Raw genomic sequence first — 22407 nt, 5'->3', positions numbered from 1 at the left:
GATCTTATTATTCCTATTGTACTTTATTTTCATACGAAGGCAATTCCCATGCGACACATTCATTTCCCTTGATTAAATCCTTGATCCTTGTTAAAAAAATAAGTCTAGAAGTTTGATTTAAACTCAGATGGCTGTTTCCTGATTTTCTCTGCCTCCATCTTTGTTTTACCAAATTCATCCCAAATACAAATGATCAAATCTGCTAACCCCACCAGAGGAAAAAGCAATGTTTGATTTCTATTTAAATTTCATATAAAACGTTTTAAGGAAAGCCTAGTTTGGTTAGAAAAGCTGGCACCTATCACACTTTGTGTATTGTGCATTTTATATAGAATTTAATTAGATGAGTACTCAGTGTAGCTTGAATTGTAAAAATGTTTAAGGACCCTTTATATAAATAAAGTGTCTAATAATAAAGTGCAAATAAAGCATGGCTTCTTGGTCAGATCTCCTTTGAAAAAGAGATACACAACCCCAGGTGTGCATGTGTGCACAGGTGTTCCAGTTAAGGAATTTTTATAGAAACATAAAGGATTTTGAAGGATCACTTTAAAAGGCTGCAAACCAATTTCAGGTTGCATCGGCAGTCGACTCTGTCCATAAAAAGCAAACAAACAAAAAAAAACAACGACATGCTTTTAGTGCAGCTGCTTTTCAAAGTTGCAGGAAGATGGTAGTAAGAAAATGTTCCCATTTGGCCAAAAACAGCATTTTCAGTGCTCTTTGTGCTTACAGTTACACATTGAGGGCATTTTCACCAAATGTTCTTCTTTAGATTTTAAATCGCTCTTTTGGCTTTGTGGATGTTTCCTAATAAAAAAAAGACAGTTGCATTAAATGGTTAATCATCTGTATTCTTTGCATTTAAAATAGGCGTTTACAGTTTTCTTTTCAGTATTAGACCTGCTAGTTTTGCCCAAGTATAAAGTTCTCAAGAACAGTATGTGCAACTGTATAATTAGTCAAAGGAGCTTGCAAAGAAAAGCGTCTGGACTTCTTTGCAAGCTCCTTTGACTACGATGACCTGGATGACTGAGAACCTTCACAAACTGTATAATTACTTCCTGCAGATAATCAATCTGTCTCTTAGACCCCATTCCTACAAGACTGCTTAAAAACGTCTTACCATTAATTAATGCTTCTGTCTTGAATATGTGTATGCTGTCTTTATTAACGACCTCTGTACCACAGGCTTTTATTATGGCAGTAATTAAACTTTTATGTCAATTTTATGTCAAAAATTCTTAAGTAGTTGTAAAACAGTTAACCAATTATCTGCAGAGGAATGGTATATTTGAAGAGTTCAGTTAGGTTTCAGAACTCGTCACAGTACAGAAACAGAACTAGTGAGGGTTAGTAATATTACTTATGGCCTCTGACAGTGGACTCAACGTTGTCAATGTGTCAAATGTGTATTCCTGTTTTATTTTGCTGTTTTTGGTTTTGTTGTCTCGTTAGTCAGATTCTGTTCAGCTGTGTTCCCTGATGTTTCCCATCTCCCCAATTAGTGTTTAAAAATTGTCTTCCTTTGGTTTTTGTAACATCGTCCATGCCGTATGTTTTCCCTAAAGAACATAAATAGAATTACATTGAAATTCAACTGAGTGGCACTCTGTTCTTTGTTTGCTTACTTGCTGTGGAAAAAAGCAAGCAGACTGTTCAGATTTTGTTTGAAAACTGAACTTATATTCATCGCAGGCTACTTGCTCATGGTGCATCAGTGACTTTATTTTGAGCTTGATTGTAACAGTTAACAAGTAGCCACAACAAAATCAATGGGATTTACATAAAGGATCCATTCAGGTCTGAGGAATTCCTGCAGCATGCCAGTACTTCTGTTATATCACTGGGTATGAAACAGAGTTAAATTCTATAAACATAATAGGAAAACATATCATCATCATATTCAGTTTCTTTCACCAGCAAACTTATGTTTTACTTATATACTCACCAGCAACTTTGTTAGGTACATTTGTTCTTCTGCTCGGTAACACAATCGTTTAACCAGCCAATCACAGCGCATCAACTCAGTGCATTTAGGCATGGTGTAGATCAGCGGTCCCCAACCCCCAGGCCGTGGACCGATAGTGGTCCATGAGTTGTTTGGTACGGGGCCATGAGACTTGAGGCTCGGGTGTGAAATTTATGGTTTTCGGGGTTTTTATCTTTATTTTTTTATCGTTAACTCTGTTTCCCTGGGTCTTTTCTCGTGTGTTATGAATAAATCTTCTTCTTTTTTGGTACTGGTACTGGTTTTATTTTGTTGTATTTATCCGCGACCACTTAAAGGCCGGTCCGTGAAAATATTGTCCAACATACACCGGTCTGGTTGGGGACCGCTGGTGAACATGACCTGCTGAAGTTCAAACTGAGCGACACTAACAAAGTGCCTGCTGAGTGTAGCATAAAATGTCTCAGAGCTGATCACTCAATATCTGGAAGGGAAGGCTTTTCACAAAATTACTTTCTGCAACAGTGGCATCCAATTACAGTACCACACTTAAATTCAGTGATCCTAGAGGCATGGTCCAATACTATTGTCCATATAGTGTTGCATACAGTTACTATGGTGGAGGCTCATGTTAAACAAGGCCATGGTTTCAAATGATCCAAGCGATAATATCTATGCGTCTGAAGTTCAGGCTTTAAACCGCTAAACACTGACAGTTTATTCTACCCTTGGCTCTGTATGATGTATTAATATTGTCATCTCAGGCACAGATCTGTTGTGAGGACATCTACGAACCAGAAGAAAGTTGTCATAAAGGAGAGGGAAAGGAAAATTATTTAAAACTGTGAATCATGAACAGCTGCTCTAGCAGATTCCAAGAATAAAAATATAGAGTTGTTTAATATAAGCAGGGAATCTAGAGGATACACAGCTGCCCGTGGAAACACAAATAAATAAGGTTAAGTTTTGAATATTATAATATTAATTATGCTATTATTCCTTACTCTAACCTATGAACAACTAAAAAAAGTGATAAAGGTACAGTGTCCCAGGATAATTGTGAACTGTCCGGTTTTTAGGGAAACATTTCATATTTCTGTGCCAAATAAATTTAGTACAGAAAGTAAGGACATTTGTTTGGTTGATGCTTTGAACAATGCTTCTTGGCAACAAATCTTATGCGGCTGAAAAGCCGGTTTGTTCTCCCTTAAATGGTGCTACATTTGTAAGAAAATGTATTTGTAGGTTGAGCAGTCTGTGGGTTGCGCCCATGAAAAAAATTGCCAAATCTTCTCTACCAGTTATTTTGCTATTGAATCTACAAATGCAATTGTTACAAAAAAATTAAAAAGACAAAAGAAGAAAAATCAACCAACCACAAATGTCCTTACTTTTTGTGCTATTTTTTACATTGGAATAAACATACAGGTTCAAAGGAACTCGTGCATCGCATATTCACAGCATGTATTAGAAAAGATCGGCTTTCTTCTTCATGTCATTACGTTTCCAAAGTGGAAGTCTGTCAAATTCTTGAATATCCATTCCAAAGATCTGGAGGAATGATTCTGGGGACAGGTGACGCTGCAAAAAGAAAGCAGGATGAACTAAATGTTTCTGTGCATAAAGCCGCAGAGTAATTCTGTCTGATTATTTCTTAATATAAAGCTCAAACATTACATTTAAGTGAAACTTATAACTATTTTTTTAAAGAAAACCATTTAAGCCACACCTCAAGTCTTGTTCTGTCAACATCCCTGGGAAGCTTCACTCGTCCTCTGTTACTAACTGTGAGCATTTCATATGGATAGATCTTGACAAACAAATAAAAACCATTTGAGAACATTTCATTAATTAAATCTACACAACCTCATCAGGTCTTAAAATTTGGTAAATACAACTTAAGATGAAGAAAAATACATAACAAGTTACAGTTTCATTGTTTAACACAAACTAAGCCAAAGTTCAGAAGCAGTGTGTGAAAAATAACAAGTCCACCCTTACTGCTTCCATAGAAATTTAGTGGGTAAGTATTCGCTTGTTAATTGATCATCAACAAATGTGAGAACTTGTTGCATAAAAGCAGATGTTTTGGCAGCTTGCTGGTCTGAAGCGTTCAAGTGTGTTAAATGTTTAAGTTCATGGCTGTACAATTAGAAAACATCTCAGGTTTGCAAAGTTGCATCTGAACAAATCACAAGACACCTGGAACAATGTATTGGGCAGATGAAACCAAAGTGGAGATGTCTGGCAATAATGCACTGGGCCATGTTTGGAGCATTTGTTATGGAGCACTTTATATAAAATCAAATGTGAGGCCATCTGTCCAACAACTAAAGCTTGGGCAAAACTGGGTCCATGCAGCAGGACAGTGATCCCAAGCAAAACCCAAATCACAACAGAAAAAGTCATACTTTATCATTACTTTAAGTTATGTTGCTAAACATGGTGTAATGTGTCATGTTGCTGTTCAGCTGAGGTTGTATTTACATATTTTCAGGACCTGCTATGGAACCAGACGCTATATCCCTCAGCCGTAAAAGGCCGATGTGGTATTGTCATCACACCACCATGTGGGTGCTGTGGTGACCCAAGTTTGTGATTGCAATAACCCGAGAACAAACCAACTTACTTTTTTGGAATCACACCATAGGTGCATCTACTAAAACTCTCATGTGATATAAGTGTGTTAAAAGACAAATTATATAATAAAATAAAATATAATACTTGCATTTGGTTCCAACAAATTAGGCATAGACACTCCTCTCTCCATTTGTGTTAATGGGTACTGATGGTCATAGATGAGCTACAAAATGAAGCAAACACATGCAATTGGAAAATATCATGACCTGATTGAAGACTTGCTGATTATTTCCAGATAAATGCGAGTAAAGCTGAATATATGCATGATTAAAAAGCGGGTTATGTAGAAATATGAGTTAATAAAGATATATTCACACAATGAGTTAGGCCAGTTCTTCAAAAAAATATGCCACAAACCAAACAGGGAACCAGGACTGACTCGAATACCAACTCCATTCGGTTACTGTCACATACCCTGAAGTCTGAAAGAGAGAGAGTAAATCCCAACAAAGTGTAATTAATTTCATTTTAATGGTAGTTAAAATAGTAATTAACCACATCTGTCTACATGGATACCTCTGCATCTGTCGTCATGGTAGTGGGAGAAATCAGCTGGCCGTGGCTTAGAAAACACATGAAAACAAAATTTTCACAATATTAATATAATAACCTTTTCTAAAGTGTTTATTTAGCGCCTACATATATCAAATAGAAAAGCATTAAAAATAAATAAACTGTATATATATATATATATATATATATATATATATATATATATATATATATATATATATATATATATATATATATATATATATATATGTGTGTGTGTGTGTGTGTGTGTGTGTGCGCGTGTGTGTGTGTGTGTGTGTGTGTGTGTGTGTACAAGATTAAATGTTTGTTTGTAGATGTGTCTCATTTAATTTGACTTTAAAACAAAGCTTAATCAAAGTGTGTATCTAATTAATTCAGCAATTAGACGAATGTCATGTACCAGGCTTATGCAAGCTTTCCAAAGTGAGATTTAAGCATTAGTAACGCGTGTCCTACCGGGCTGAGGCTGTTCCGACCGGGCAAAGAGGATGCTGGGGATGTCAAGGAATTTGGATCTGTGTGAAAGCAGACAGATAAGCTCATCACGAGACGATTTACACTTAGACTGGGATCTTTGCCCGAAATAGACCTACTGAGAAAAATTTACCTTCTCCGGTTCTTAGCTCAGCCATTTACTACTAACTATACTGCAAAACTGACTTTAAAATATCTTGTAGTGACTTGAGGTAAAGTTTTATCAAGATCTTAAGGTCTTGATAAAAAGTCGCTTCTTTAGCTTAACTTACAAAGATACAAATGCATACTTTTAAACAACACAACTGAAACTTAAATGTAATTTTGAGTGATTCAAGCATAACTTATACCAGGTTTAAATACTGTACCTTGCTGTTTATAAATCGGGGCCCTCCTGTACACGTTGAAGCTTTCGTCTGCTGTCAGAAAAAAATGCAGTATTAGCAGATGCTTCATTTTTTTCACTACTGCACAGTGGAAACATTAGATTAGTATGAATGTATGTCTCTGGAAGGTGGCTGTCAAACTATTCCACTTTTATTCTCAGTTTTTTAAACAGTTAGTATTAACACTAGCGTCTTGCTTGAAATTGAAAACATCAACCCTCAAAATCAGGAAGCATTTCAAGCAATGAAAAATGCAAAAATGGTTTCCTTAAGGCAGTTAGTTTGTAATCTACCACAACAAAAACACAGACCAGTGATGACTGATCAAAGCTCGGCAGATCTCGTTCGCACACGATAAACTTCACTCAAAGGCACAACGCTGCTATAAATAACCACAGCTGCACAGGAAGTTGTGTGTGAAGTTGTAAAGAGACTGAAATATTTATTTATCGAATCAATCAAAGCCATTTTAAAATAATTAAACCAGGCAGAATTTAAGTTCTGAATTTTGACCACTAGGTGGCACAGTGTTTCAAAGAATAAAGTGAACCATGCGTGCTAGTTCCAAATAGTTTGTTGGTATTATTTTTGTGTTTCAGACTTCATCCAAATGAAATCCAGTGCTGCGTTCACCATTAAATAATTTGGGTTAATAAGGAATACAAAATGCAATTTAACACACTAATAGAGGAGAAGACTTAAAGAGGGTGGCACAGAAGCAGGGGTCTTACCTTTGCTTTGAGAGGGAAAGGTGTGATATAAAAGAGAAGGAGGGGAAGTGCCAGTGTTGCCACAGAATAAAGAGGAAGAAAGCGGGAACCCTTTGGATTTCGGGAAGTGCAGACAGAAGGAGTTGTGGTGGTAAAACAGAGAACAGCTGAACATGGGATGCATTTCATATCTTTAAACAAGAGTGTTGGTATGCTTCTTTTGTGTTATCTCACCTGGTCGGTGGAAGTGTTGTGGTGATCTGGACGAAGTTGGAGTGTAGCTATGGCGATGATACATTGTATGAAGTCCGAAAGGCCCTTGGCTTTTAGATTTGGGTACACGTGTTCTTATTTCAAAACTCTCCTGAGAAGAGGAAAACAAAGCCAGCTGAAACTCCACGTGAAAATAAATCGATTTAAAGGGAAGACTGGCTCACACTGTATGATACCAGATTTCATGGTATTTCTGTGCGTCTGTTGTAAGTAAAGTTAATAAAAGTGTGTTTTACCTCTGTGGGTTCAGTTTTGATTTCTGGTGACTAAATCAGACAAAGAAAAGAAGCAAAATCAGCACATTCACTGAATCGCGTAGTTAATTCGAAGGTAACACAGCATATGGGTGATTCCATCCCAAATTAGAAAGTTTATACGTTTTCTCCATGTGTTTTATCTTCATTTGTCAGTCTTAGAGGCAATGCTTGACAATGAAAATCTAAAAAACTATAAAAAAAATCAAATCCTGAATCCCTTTTAAAACGACTCAGGATCTGTAATTTGGGACAGATACATCTCAAAATATCTGAGTATTGGTTTATTAAAATACGAATTTTTTCATTTTTAGACTAAGAATTTCATGTTAACAAGTAATCTGTGTTTTATTTTTGCATGACTATGAAATCTGAATGTTTAGAAATACTCACTAATTGTCTTTTGCAATGTCAAGGTTGTTTATTTTAACTAGTGCACACTCTCAAATATGGGACTTGACAGGGCTTCTTCAATTGTTTTCATATTTTAATTAGTCCGTATGAAGACATTTTTCGATGTATATGTCCCAACTACAGATTCTGGTTCATTGTGATGGCAAGTGAGACCAGTGAAAATTTGAGGCTTGTATCTTTAATAGCTTTCGAGAGATTCATGTTTCAATGTGAGATAAACACATGAAAGTGGATTGATGGACCATTTTAATGTAAAAATTTAAACTTGAAGCACTCTTGCTTCAAAGCACACTCTAAGGGACAATTCACAAAAATATACATGCTTTTTCTTCTGGTCTGTGGCGCTATTTATCCATCTCGACTGTTCTGATGTTAGCTGCCAAGTTTTGGCTTCTTTTGAATACAACTGAACTAAATGGCAAGAACCAAAAAACATGTTGGAAAACCTCAGCATCGGTGCTTCCACTGATCTAATTTTAAGCAGTTTAATGTAGGAACTCTGACTCCACCTACCAAACTAAAGGAAGCATGCAGTTACCTCACATTACAGCTAAGCTCAGAGAGACGTCATTACTGCTGCCACTGTCATGAGCATCCACCTCCCTGCACAGCATGCTTCCTTCAAGACAGTGAAACAGACTAAATAGATAAATAGCTCCACATTCCACAATAATGACATGCATATTTCATTTTAGGGTGATCTGTCCCTCTAAAGAATTGTTTTTACAATAGATGTTTTTATTTTCTTGGCCAAATACAACTAAACACAAGAATGAGGAAAAACAAGTAGTTGGTTAGACTCCTAAATAAAATAAACACACAAACATGTCACTCGACACAAGTTGGAGCGTTGGATGTAATTACCTCTGCAGGACTTTTTTGGACTCTTTGGCTGTGTTGTGTGTTTCCTTTCTCATCCAAAGTGGAGGGGTGGTCATTCACAGACTTATAAGATATCATATCAGGATACTCAATATCATATATAGCCTTGACTCTGGGAATTGCTGCTAAGTCTCTGTAATCAATGATCTCATTATCTACTTTGGCCTGGGAGCAGGACAGGGAGGAAAGGAGAGAAGAGGATGCACAAGGAGCAGACACAACAGATTAGGTCTTATGAAAGGTCAAAGGTGTCTTATTACATCATTTCAGGGAGGAATTAAACTTTAATCCCGCGATTTAGGCACATGAGGTGAGCGGATTCCATTAGTCTAGAATAAAATCCAATGTTTTTGTTTTAACATGCAAAATGATTTCCAGGCTTTTGTGCACAGCAGAGGTAGTTTTCTTATATTCTGAAGTGTTTTGGTGGGAGTAAAGTTTATTTCATTTCTGTGGGTGATAAAAAGCTGGGTGGAGGAAACGATTTACACCGAAAGCACCAGTTTTTGTGATCAAAGTCGGTCTGAATGCATTCGAACCCTGATTTTCTCAGTAAATTTATGGATGCATTGACATTCTTTATCATTCAGCCACAACTAAAATCACATTTTGCCTAACAAGCACCAAGAAACTAGTTCCAATCAGTCAAGGTACCACTTGTTGAATTATGTTACTGATTTTAATGTTCTATTTCCCTAAGTGTTCCTCCACATTTCACATCAATATGAATTTTTTTGCAAGGGGGAAACTCCGTCCGTGCGACTCCCCTGTATAAATAAAGGATAGGTCAAACACAGATCAACCCACGGTGAATCACACACCATAGACGCAAATGCTGGCCTGTGAACTTACACAGATGGTTCGACCTGGGCTGCCAGGAGTGCATGAGCCCGGCCTGGAACAGGAGCTTTCAGATGATGATCTAGTTTGCTGAGAATGGGAGAGAAAAAAATCAAGCAACAGAAAGAGCTACCTTGGAAACGGTACTCTTTTTTTGCTGTTGATTGTGGCCTTTCACATGGCTTTACATCTACGCACACACAAGCGTTATTTTCAGGAATGCAATCCATGGCACACTCAGTGTACAATAGAGGCACTTAACTAAGTAATGTGATTATTTAAGAGATTTCCAGCCAATTTCAATGTGGTTGATGGCAAAAAAAAGTGTGAAGGCGAGCATGCAACACTGCCAACAAAGTTCATTCAGAAGCAGTAGCTTATTAAAGGTCCTGCTAATCATTGTGCAATGTAAACAAATCTAATGTAGACTGTGAATCAGATGAAACAAGCTCTGATTTGACCAGCCAGGTGAGCAAAGTGTCTGTCATATTGAATTGTGAAACAAGCACGTGTGGTTAATCTCGAAGCACGAGATCGCAGCCTGCTCACTGCAAACCGCAGACCTGCTCGCAGTATTAACCTTCAGTTCATGTTGAGGGAAAAAGAAATCAAGACAGGGCGTTTTAGGTCTCCCGACCTGGGGAGGAATACATCTCGTAAAGAAATCACCTTTTACAGCTGCAGTAAGTCTTTGCTCTGTGAGTTTGTAAAATCACTTATATTTGTTTTAGAAAATGATAGTAAGAATCCTCAAACTGCCTCTAACATGTTTAACAATGAGTAAAAAAAAACCTTACCCTGTAGCTGTCCTCCATTCTGCTGGTTTCTCTGCAATCTGGGTGCCAAATTACTGATCCTGTGAAAGAAGAGACAATTGATTTTTGCAACTTTTACCAAAATGAGAAGACTTTTACCGTTTTTAACCAACAGGACCGTTCTTATGCATTCATCAATGACCAAAAATGCTTCTTGGTCTCGAATAGACAGGCCGTTTATTTAAAGAGAGGCTACGATCTCAAACTGACCTTGCACATACATTTCTTCTCCTTCTGTGAACATCCTGTCGCATTGGCTGCATCTTGCACAGCTGGGGTGATAATGTCTGTCCCCAGCCTAAGTCAGATAATGAGGAAGACAAAAGTGGCTCACAGACTGCGTATGTGCAGGAGCTGCATGAAATGAACAGCTGCAGAAATCACATTGCAGTTCACCAGGTTACGTCTGCCCAGCAGTGTAGTTGGACCGCTGACTAAATGAGGTGTTAACAGCCTAGAGTGTGGTCGTTAGAGTGGGAGGACACTTGTTAGGAGTGGGAAATGATAATAGCCATTAAATAGACAGATAACATTCAAAACAGGTGATTAGACCTTTTTAGGAACAGAAGAAGTGGCGGCACACGCGACGCTCCAGGGAAAGAAGTTGCATGAACACTCAGCAAAATTAAAGACAGGCAGCTACGGACTACAAAGAGGAATTTAACAGATTTAAATCTCTGAAGGGCTTCTGAGACTAATGTTTGTAATAAAATGTACTGCAACAGAAAAAGAAACAAAGACTCTTCGCTGAAAGCCGACCTCTCTTACCTCTAAGAGTTTTCCAGTTATAAACTTCTGACATGCTTCACATTTTACCCCAAACTGAATCTGGTAGTCTCTCTCACAGTAGGGAACTCCATCCCTGAAAGATGCACATGACATACTCTTACCCAGCAGTACATGTGGAACTTTTATATCATCATTTTAGCAGCATTCATCATATCATACTCAATTTAGAAATAAAAGATTAAGGAAGCGGAAGACAAAGCATATTGAATGAGTGAGTACATGAATGAGACATTTATATTTACTTGCTGATATATTCTCCGCTCAACGCTTTCCTGCAGGTTTTACACTTGAAGCAGCCTAGGTGCCACTGGCCTCCGAGGGCTAATAGAGCCTGTCCATTCTTGATGTCTCTCCCACAGCCAGTGCAGTCTGAAAACACAACATATATGTTTATACTCAGTGGTCACTTAGAAGGCAGCTGCTCAACTTATTAGACATGCTCAGCTGCTCATTAATGAAAATATCTAATCAGCCAATCACATGACATTTAGCCATGTAGACCTTGGTGAAGACACCCTGCTGAGGTTCAAACCAAGCATCACAGTGAGGAAAGGGTATTTCAGAAACTGTTGATCTGCTAGGATTTTACCACACAACCATCTCTGGGGTTTACAGAGAATGATCTGAATAAGAGAAAACATCCAGAGAGCAGCAGTTCTCTGGATGAAAAATGGCCTTGTTGATGCCAGAGGTCAAAGGGGAATGGCTGGACTGCTTGGCGCTTATAGGAAGGCAACTGTACCTAAAATAATAACTCATTCATTTATATTTGGTATGCTAAAAATAAATACAATGACAATGATGAAAAGTAAGAACAATACCAAAAAAACCAATGTTGGGTCAAAATCCAGAAACTATAAATGTGTGTTAAGATGAGCTTTAAAGAAATGTATTCCATAAACTAGGGGAGGCAACAGAGAATGTCCTGTCCCCTCTGAGCTTCCATTTTTGGGCACCTTAGTGCTGAGTAATGTTTAAACACCACAGGTTACATGAGTGTTGTTGCTGACCATGGCCATCCCTTCAAGACCTGACTCTACCCATCTTCTGACGGCTGCTTCCAGCAGGAAACACATCAGAGCTCTTATCATTTCACCTGGTTTCTTGAACATGGACAGTAAGTTCACTGTAGTAAAATGACCACAGTCGCTGGCTCTCAATCCAATAGAGCACCTTTGGGATGGAACTGGAAATTCAGATCATGGCTGTGCAGTCTATAAATCTGCAGCAACTGTGTGATGCTCTCATGTCAATATGGACCAACATCTCTGAGGGAAGTTTCCAGCAGCTTGATGAATCTCTGCCATGAGAAAAGCACCTTTCCGCACACTCCTGCGGAGAGATCCTCTTAGTCCAGAGGCTTTGTGAGTCCAAATCCCCGATTTATCCCCCATTTATCTATAATCAGTACACAGATGAGGTCAAGCAGAGGTAAAGAGTTACGTTTTACTGTATCTCTTGCTTCATACTGGCAGGTTCACAATAGGATGACTGGATTCATGAAGGAAAGTCAACTTAAAGGGTTGTAAAGAAATCCACAACAGCTGCAGGCGGGTATTAGACTGGATTTAGTGACACTGTGTAGCCGTCATAGTGATAAGAAAGGTGACATTACCCAGACACAGAAAAGGCTTACAATTGATGATTGATTTCTTTCCCCCTCTTACATGCAGATTTCATGAATGATCCCAAATACTTTTGTTATCCAATTCGTTCTACACAAGCACAGGAGAGTCTGATGTGCTACCTGCAAAAAAGTGAAGACTTAAACTTCCTGTTTGCTAACAGATGTTGACCTTGAATGACTCTTGAAGACAGGATAGACTAAATACACAAGCAGCTGGCAGAAGACCCACAGCTGGCCAGTGTTCAATGTATAATCCACTGTCTTATTAAAACTACAAGGGATCAAAACCTTTGATATATTTTTTAAATATTTTGATATGAACACTGCTTAGAGAGTATGCAGGAATGCTCTTACTGCTGGAATAGCTGGTGGCGTTTGGAGACGGCGACACAGGTTCCATACAGCGCTGGCAGAGGCAGTCTCTTCCAATGAAGGTGACACAATTCCCAGCAGGAAAAGGCTGTCTGAGAATCAAAGTAAGAGACACACTTATACCACAGATTTGTAAGACATGTATGTAGAACTAAAACCTCCCAAACATATTTTTTAAGATTACTTGCAAATGGCGCAAACAAAGCAGGCTGGGTGGTAGGTCTTCCCCAACACCGTAACCACCTCTCCCTCCACAAATTCTCCACAGCTGTTGCAAGCTGTGCCATGACGTCGCTGGAAGTCCAGCGGGCAGAGGTAGTCCCCATTCCTCATGAAGAAGCCACTCTGAGCTAAATCACAGCCACACACTGCACAGAGACACATTCAGAGAAAGATCTGATCAATATTACAATGTTTTATATCAAGACTGTTACAAGTTAGTGATGTAAAAGCTAGTGATGACACCAAAGAGGATTATTACCAGCTCTATTTAGAGACTTTGCCTGACCCATTTATCTTTAAGTCATTGCAGACATCTTTTTCATCAAAACCCATCAAACCTTTGACCCCAAAGTGGCCACTTTAAGTTGGTCTAAAAAGTAATATTTCTTACTTTTCCCTTTGTCTTTGTGCATTTGTTTACTCTGTTGCCCTTTAGTTTAGTTTTCAGACCATAGCTAACGTAAAGTGTCACCTTCACTCTTGATGTTGTCACAGTAGGAAGTTAATAAAGCATCGGCTATTTCTGCTCCCTGACCCTCTGATTTTTAAGGCTTCCTGAAACATTTCTGTGGTTTTGTGCATTACACACAATGTAAACATTGTGCGTGTGTACTGATCAGCTTCGTGCCAGTTTACAGGCGATATATAGAGTTGTCTGTCTGCTTGTTATTAGTTATTTGATACTGCAGCATCCAACCTGTCCTGCTGCGCCTGCCACAACAGAATGCACACAATGCCAAGGACAGATTTGTGCTGCTCTATTCCTGTCCGCCTGCTACTCTCTAACAATGTAAACAAGTTCCAAATTATGCTATTTTGAATTCAACCATCTTTGAACATGTCCCTGCTTCCATGTTCAAAGCAGGAGATTTTTTTTAATCAATAGAAACTTTGTGCAAATTTCTTTAAATTTGCACAAAAATAATGACAGTCCTCCACAAAATATCAACAGCCCTAATTCACTGCATTTTAACAAGGATATTATATTTTACTGGCACCAAGTTGGCGAAAGCTTAACACTGTCCTTGGCCACATAAACAGCTGAAAAATAAATCACACATCTTATACAATCAAACGCTAAACACAACACATCTGATATGACACAAGATTTACTTTAACATAAATATTAACATTCATGTGAAACTACTGGGATAGCTGCTGACCAGAGTTACTACCTCTTTGGCTCACTGCAATATTTTTTCCTGACATTTGAATTTTTGTATGAGATATGTTTACGAAATGAGGTAGTGGTATGATTTTGCAAGCAACAGACTCAAAAAAGACTGACTGAAGAACAATAACAGTAACAGTGTGTGGTTACTTTACTTTAAAATGTCCTGTATTTTAACAGCAATGTGTTGCAGTGTAACACTGATAGACACATTTCTGACAGTCAGACATTGATTCATTCGCCCTGCTCTCTCCGTACTGCAAGCTTCTCTTCTCTGAAAGTCTCTTTGTTTCCCCTGCGCTGTAAACATCGTCACAATGACATGAAAGGACAACAACACTAGAAGCTTGTCAGAGCTTATTAGTGGGGACAATTGCTTGCAGAGGAAGCACTGCATGTTTTCCACGAAGCAGAGTAACACCACTGATTGGCCATTTGACAACCCAGGTGGTTCTCACAATAGACTGCTGAATTACTGGCCTGTTGTCCTCAGGAAAATTGCATCACTGTCTGGTTAGACAAAGCCAGACTGAAATGGAAATGACAATCAGGAACATTGTTATAAACAGATTCCTCTTTCAGCCTAAAACTCGAGTGCTGCGTTACCAGGACAGTAATACCAGTGCAGTGGTGTCCTTCCATCAACACTCACCTTTGCATGTAAAGCAGTTTATGTGGAAGTAGCTGCTCTGAACACGCAGCACCTCTCCTCTGCATGACTCCCCACACCTGAAGCAGCAGATGACGTTCTTCCCTGCTGGAGGGCAGGGGTGGCAGCTATCCTGGGTGTGTAGTACTACATGAACACAAGATATAAATAAATTAGTTAAGTATTGATCAGTCGATTAACTGCTATAGTTTTGCTGCTTTACACTGCTCTTTTTTGTCTATTGTATGCAACAGAGTTGTGCATTGCAGAGTCTTCCATAATTATTTGCAAACTAATATTCGCAACATCATGTTGGTAGAGGAAACTTCCACAGACACAAAAGTCTGTGAACATGTTTAGCAACATAGCATGTTCACATTTGCTAATAAGTGCTTAAGACGAGATGAGGACTGGCCATTTTTTTTGCAGGTGTTTTAAAAAGTAATTGGACGAACTAAAATTTTGACCTGTTGATCCAGAATTCATCCTGTGGGAACCATGAATGTCCTCAGATAATTTAAGGCAACTTGCCCAGTACTTGTTAGGACGGTGTACACCAGTGGTTCTCAGAACACTAGTTTAAATGCTCCCATTTATGATCATGTCTTTTTTTTTTTTATCAACCATTAGCAACATAATAAAACTGAGTTCAATTTTAGGGAAATAAAGAGTATCATTAAAGGACTTACTTATTTTCTCACAGGTTTCACTCTATTTTCCCACTCTATTTGTCTAGAACCAGTTGGTTAAACCTAATTCCCTGGAGCCATGCAAACCAGTGAGGTTAAAACACAAAATGTGTCGCTGTGCCCCTCATATGTACACAAATGTACACGCCCACAGTGCCATTACATGACAATCAACATTACTTCATTTTCTAATACAAGTCACTGTAAAGCAATCATCTCTGTCATCATCGTTTTTCATCCATAGGAGGAATTTATCCTGCTCTGCCTGAACAGCTCATAACGTTAATCTTGTCAGCCAGTCAGTTCAGCTTTTACATAACTGAGATAAACATACAACCCAAATCTGAAAGGTTCGGACTCTGTGTAGTATGTAAAACCTGTATTTTATTCACATTAGAACAAAGAAAAATATCAGATGTTTGAACTAAAATATTGCACTATTTCATGAAAGGTATAATATGCATTTTGAATACAATGGTAGCAACATTTTAAAAAGTTGGTACTAAAAAGAAAAGGCTGTAAGAACATTTCTCGACAAAGTATTTAACATGACTGGGTTAAAAGAGCTTCTTAGAGTGGCAGAGCTAATATTCCTCACATAAAATTGTGCACATTTTAAATATTTCATCATATACGTTACACAGCATCATCAAAGACTTTCAAAAATTTGGAGAAATCTCTGTGCGCACGGGACAAAGCTGGAAAGTATTTGTTTGCTCATGATCTTCAGACACTCAGGCAGCACTGCACTAAAAACAGTCATGATTTTGTTGTGGAAATCACTGCATGGGCTCAGGAACACTTCCAGAAATCACTGTCTGTAAACACAGTCCACTGTGCCATCCACAAATGTAGGCTAAAGGGTGTATTATCCAAAAGCCATTTATGAATATGATCCAAAAAGCTGCCTTCTGAGGGAAATCTAATGTAAAATGAACTGAGGCAAAGCAGAAAACTGTTTTGTGGTCTGATAGATCAAAATTTGTTCTTGGAAAAGTTCTTCTTGGAAGAACACCAAGCAGGGGACCATCCAGACGACGTCTTTTTTAGGGACGGCTTTGCATATTTCAGCAAGACAAAGTTAAACATCTATTACAACAACATGGCTTCATACCACCCTATGTGCAGTCTAGGACTGCGTGGTCTGGACTGCATTTGGCACCACATGAAACAAAAAATACAATAAAGAAGACCCGGCACTGTTGAGCATCTAGAATCCTGTATCGGACAAGAATGGGGCAACGTTACTCCCCCACCCCCTGCCACAACTTTTGTTGTAGATATTTTGCTGCCATCAAATTCAACATGAGCTAATATTTTTCTTAAATCAGTACATTTTTTCAGTTTAAACATTTAATATGTTTCTAGGTCCTATTGTGGATAAAATATGGATTTAAGAGACTTGCAGAATCATTGCATTCTCTTTTTATTTACAAGAGAATATTTACTTTTTACACAGCATCCCAGCTTTTTCAGAACTGGGTACATGTGCACTATGTTTTGGCTTAATTACACATCCACAGACTTTGAATACAGGCTGGCCAGGTGGATATTACCCCACAAAAGTCAGACAACATCACAAAACTTTTTTTCCCCCATGGAAACATAAAAATTTTAATGTTACAACACTTTTAGTAGGTATAATGTACAAGAGCAGTGGCCCTTGTGCAAAGTTTTGTCTTATATCTTACTAAAACTCTTAAGATAATTTCTCTTCCTGTATCTTTCTGAATGGCAGCACCAGCGTGCCTGTACAATCTAATCACAGCCTCTTGAAACGTCCTTAATGTGATTATCTAAGGAGAGGGAGGAAAGAATGTGTTGTGTCGAGAGCAGTCTGTCATCCAGTAATCGGACACTCTGCATACAAAGAGATAGACACATGAATTTCATTTTTCATATACTGCTGGCAACCAAAAAGTCAACAGTGCTCCATAATACACACACATACACACTCTTATTAAATTCACTAACTGGAAATCTGTCTCAGATACTATTAGTCACACTAATTTCAATGAGCTGGGTCTAAACTTATTTGATTCAAACAGAAAGATTTGTGCAGACTTGAAGGTGAAATGTTTTTTGCACGGGCTTGTGAATGTTACTGAAGTGAGTCAAGCACCGCTGGTATGTGGCTCCGATCTGCCCCGCACCAGGAGAGATTTCTTACTATGGCAACAAGCGACATTTAGGGACCATATCTCAAAGGCTCATTGTACAGACACTATGGTTAAATGTACATTATTTAGCACAACAGTTATGAAAAAGCCTATCAATCAAAAATCTATCCCAATGTTATGGAACAAAACTGAACATAAAAATCTGGAGTGTTAGAGCAGATGGGATGATCCTAGTTGGAATGTAGCCCATCAATTAGGGCATAGGACAGTAACAACTATTGAAACAGGTCTTTGTCCTAGAGCGCCTCAGACATTTGTTAATGACAGAGATGTTCTGCCAGCACGAATTCATGCAATTCACTTGTCTTAAAGTCAGAAATACTTTAAGTTTTGTTCTTGCTGGAGACTAGATGATGGATATATTCAGGTCTAGCTGTACTATTCTGCACTGTGTGGTGTCATCCTGCACTGAAGTATATGCACCCTTTGTGTGCTTTTAATTGTCTTTTTTTAAATGGTAAAACTAAAAAATGATTGAAGCCCTCAGATGGAAAGCTTTTTAATGCCCTCCCACACTTTCTTGATCTCTTCCAGAATCTGAAGCTGATATGTGATATGTGTCAAGTATTAGCAAACGGTAGATTTAGAAAGACAGCAAATGGAGAGAAACCCGAGCCGAACAGCTAATCGCACACAGCCCAGCTATGAAAATCTGTATCTGTGTGTGTGTGTGTGTGTGTGTGTGAGAGAGGAGTATGGGAGCATCTATTTTTGGTATGCTTAGTTTTTATGTACGTAGGGGGAAGTAAAATGGCATCAGAAGATTTAAACTTCAGTGGTTCTTAGAACTCTATTGTCAAACAAATACATTTCCAAATCAGCTTCGGGACTTCATCCGAGTAACCTTAATGCCTGACTTTGAATTTGTTTTTTAATAACATATAATTTGCACAATAATAAATAATGTGCAAAGGTCTCATTGCCTATCATTTCATCACCGCTCATCACTTTACAAGGAGTCAAACTTTCTTATCATATTTTAAGGTGGTCTTGAACGATAGCTCTCCAGGCTTTTTGAAGCTCTTTCAAAGTTTTCCTTTGGACATTGGTTCATTTGTCATTTAAAACTGACCTATGAAACATTGAAAATTCTTTAGCCGAATCTGTGAAAAATGCCAAAGGTAACACAGTTTGACAGGCATAAAGTAGTATTTTTGTATCAGTAAGGTGTCTTGATGCTCAATCATCCAGGTAAGAAATTCCCCAAAAGTTGATCCTTGAATAATGATCAAGGAAATGACCTCCCAGCCCACTGTTCCTTCAGTGGTGCTAGTTTCAGTCATTAATGTACTGTTTATAAGATTGAGGAAACTTGCAGTCAGCTGAGACTGAAGAAGTCACTTGGATGAGTTACGAAACGTTTCTCCCACTGAAAACACAACGTCCACATGGACAGAATTAACTTTTGGCGATATCAGGAAGGTGGTTCCCAAAGAGCTGTTAGCTGGAAATTTGGCATATCAATGTGACCTTAAAAAACATGAGGAAACTGGATAAGTGGAGGACAAAAGAAGATGTTGCAGGCCTAAAACATTATCTAAAAAGTATCTGACAACAGCTCTGATGAAGTGATGAGTCCAAATTAGAGAATTCTGATAATAAAACAGTGTACAACAGCGAGTGTCTCCAGACAGCTGTAAAACCAGTGGTGGTGGAGATCTTATGAAAATTAATGGAATTATGAATACTGATAAGTAACATCAGATTTTGATCTACCTTCTAATACCATTTGGAAAGCCTCTGAGTGGCAACTGCCTCATTTTTAAGCGTGGAAACGATCCCAAACACACTGCCAACAGTAAAAGCATACAGTACTCGGATAGAAAAACACACGGTGGCCTCCCCAGAGCCCAGACCTCAACATTATTGAAGCAGTGTGGGATCATCTTTAAAGAGCAGTAAAATAGGAAAGCCTACAAAGAGCCAAAAAAGAGCTTTGAAAGTCCTTCAAGAAGCCTGGAGAAACTTTCCTGAAGACTACTTAGATAAATTACGAGAAAACTTGCTTAACAGAGTTCAGGCTGTGTTAAATAATAAAGGTGATTATACCAGGCAATGACTTTCAAGTTCATTAGAATTGTACAAAATCTGTTTTTGCCTTAGCTCAGAGATCTACTTAAGTGACACGTTACTAAACCTAAATAAAACTGTGATGCAGGGAATATTTACATTTCTAATCTGGATTTTTAAGGCTGTTTTTTCATATTCACAGATATTGTAATGTACTACAAATCAAAGTCTTGCAGTGTATTGTGATGCCATCATTATCTTGGGCAGACAGATTTAAAAGCACCCTACCTGCGCTCTACAGAGGCTGTATTAAAGCACTCAGGCTGTGATTCCAACACTACAAAGATGTAAAATCAGTGTAACCCTTCAAATTACTTCAGGTTCAGTAGGAGCAAAGTAGCAATGGGAATTTCTAGAGTAGAGAGCACCATGTGTGAGAATATTATACAAATAACCGCTCATTTAGTTGAATGTCTTTAAATTATTTATAGATGTTTCTTGTTGCTGCTGTGGAAGACAGAATACCCTCACTCTGATAAGAGTCACCTCCACATTTTAGTCACATCTGAGTGCTCCTTGTTGCTGCACAGTGGGCTAATCGCTGCTTAATTCAGAGGTATTTCTGAAATCACATGCTGTTCTTTCCCAACTATGTTCTACTTTTATTGTAACAGTTGTACTTGCACTTTTCACCGTACACTTTTACACATGCACAGTGTCAATCTAGCATAGATGTAGGTGTTCAGTGATAAATTTATCTGAAATGAAAACGTCACATTTCTCATTTTTACTACCAGAACCAAAAGTGTCATCCGGATCCAACTTTGACTCAACACAAATAACATCTCATAAATATAAAAAGACAACCAAAAATATACACAAGGAGACATTTTTCCTTTCTTTGTTACCTATACACAAACACAAACACACGTGAAAATGTCTACCTTTCTGTTTCATGGTTTCTGTTCTTCTGCGCTGAAGTTCACGGCGTGAGTGAGGAGAGGCACTAACTGGACTGCTGGTCCAAGAGAAAGGGGTGGTTCCACAACACAAAGGCCAGGGGTGTGTGTTTGTGTGTGTGTGGTGTGTGTGTGTGTGTCAATGACAGAGGACAGCAGGACTGCCATTAAATTCTCTTGTGCTTCTAATCTATGACCTCATCCATTCCGAGGGGGAGAGTATGTGAATGTGAGCTCACTGCAACGATGTAATTGTTTCTCTGAAATATAACGCTGCTGCACTTGTGTGTTATTCTGAAGTATTAGTGTTGGGGTTTTCTTTTAGAGGGAAAAACATACAAACTTTTCTATGTCGGCATTACATAAATGATGATCATATATCAGGATTACTTGATTGTTTTCGAAAAACAATCACACTGGTGCAGCAGCTGGGACTGTCAGATCATTCTGGGACTGAACGTTCCTGGGGGATCTCTGCATGCCTGTTTGGCTAATAGTTTATTTTAAATTGGCTCTTGTGTTCAGAAAAGTGCATTTTTGACACCAAACTCTTATTTTGCTTTTGCGCTTCGCTGCAAAAGCCATGCCTCATTGTCCATTTGCACTGTGAAGCAATGTCCAAATAATTTTGCAGCATTTGTCTGAAACCGAGCAGAGAGCATCGTCCTGTGTACTTCAAAAGTTATCCTGCTTCTTCTGTCAGCAGATACATCATCAATAAACACTGATCACCTTGTTCCACTGCCCAGATTTTGTTTCCAGAACTGTTCAAAGTCTGTTTGATGTTTTCTGGCAAAGGCTTCAGATGTTTAACCTTTTCTAAAACCAACTAATAATTCTGTCATTATACACTTTAGCTGTCTTCTGTGATGTTTCAGGACTTTCTTGTGTTGCTCAATAAACTTCAGCTTCAAGATGTGCACAGCAAGGGTTGTGCAGACTTATGATGACTGAAACTGTGATGCATGCAGTCATCATGAGTGCATGTAGACCTCAACCCTATGGACAATTTGTGAACTACGCTTAAAAGCCGTGTCTGTGCCAAGAAACCAATTGATTTAACTCTACCTATTCTATCAGTCAAATATTCAGCCAGAATTGTGTCAGAAGTTTGTTGATGGATACCAAAAGCATCTGATCCAAGGTACAACTTGCTAAGGAACATTTAACTAAATATTAGTTAGGGGTTTATGTCTGTATCTATAATTTTGACCCAGTATGGATTAGAGAAAACGTTATACCACTTTATAAACTTGAGGGAAATATCAAGCAGCAGCTCATTTTTCAAAAGATACGACCAATAGCTAACACCTAATGAAGTAACGAGTCATTACCTGACAGCTCTGCAGGTATACCTGCCAGCTTTTCACACAGAATGTAGTCGTTAGGGTTGAGGAACGGTAGCTGCTCCATTATGGACTGCTTTGGAATCAAGTAGAGAACCTCTGCGAGTTGACCGTCTTCAATTATTGACATGCGCCTGACGGAGTTCTTCCTCTTCACCCGGTCCAGAACTATCATGTCGTTGCTGTGGCTGGAGCCGCAGATCTTGCCCAGGTTGCTGAG

The 22407-nt window shown here is 38.5% G+C and overlaps 1 protein-coding gene across 6 annotated transcripts; it reads right to left on the bottom strand.

Moving 5' to 3' along the window:
- Positions 1–1728: 1728 nt before the first annotated feature.
- On the bottom strand, positions 1729–20877 carry LOC146663403 (actin-binding LIM protein 1-like). Of its 6 annotated transcripts, XM_085416159.1 has the most exons (21): positions 20827–20877; positions 15007–15150; positions 13146–13329; positions 12944–13053; positions 11205–11331; positions 10942–11035; positions 10384–10471; positions 10156–10214; positions 9939–9995; positions 9371–9448; positions 8501–8683; positions 7205–7234; positions 6930–7059; positions 6717–6806; positions 5968–6018; positions 5582–5640; positions 5108–5153; positions 4949–5013; positions 4680–4754; positions 3681–3761; positions 1729–3532 (listed from the first exon to the last, which is right to left on the bottom strand). In XM_085416159.1, the coding sequence occupies exons 1-21, from the start codon at positions 20837–20839 to the stop codon at positions 3419–3421; spliced, it is 1878 nt and encodes a 625-aa protein (XP_085272285.1). In that variant the 5' UTR covers positions 20840–20877; the 3' UTR covers positions 1729–3418. The 6 variants fall into 6 exon arrangements, with proteins under 6 accessions (XP_085272285.1, XP_085272280.1, XP_085272281.1 ...); XM_085416154.1 differs by lacking the exon at positions 6717–6806; XM_085416155.1 differs by lacking the exon at positions 6717–6806 and having other exon boundaries at positions 5968–6015.
- Between the last annotated feature and the right edge of the window lie 1530 nt (positions 20878–22407).

This window comes from Rhamphochromis longiceps, linkage group LG8 (genome assembly GCF_057381845.1).
Source record: "Rhamphochromis longiceps isolate RC_006_pf linkage group LG8, R_longiceps_female_GT1.1, whole genome shotgun sequence".
Taxonomy (NCBI): domain Eukaryota; kingdom Metazoa; phylum Chordata; class Actinopteri; order Cichliformes; family Cichlidae; genus Rhamphochromis; species Rhamphochromis longiceps.
The sequence above is the reverse complement of the archived record's forward strand: the minus strand, read 5'-3'. Positions and strand labels throughout refer to the sequence as shown.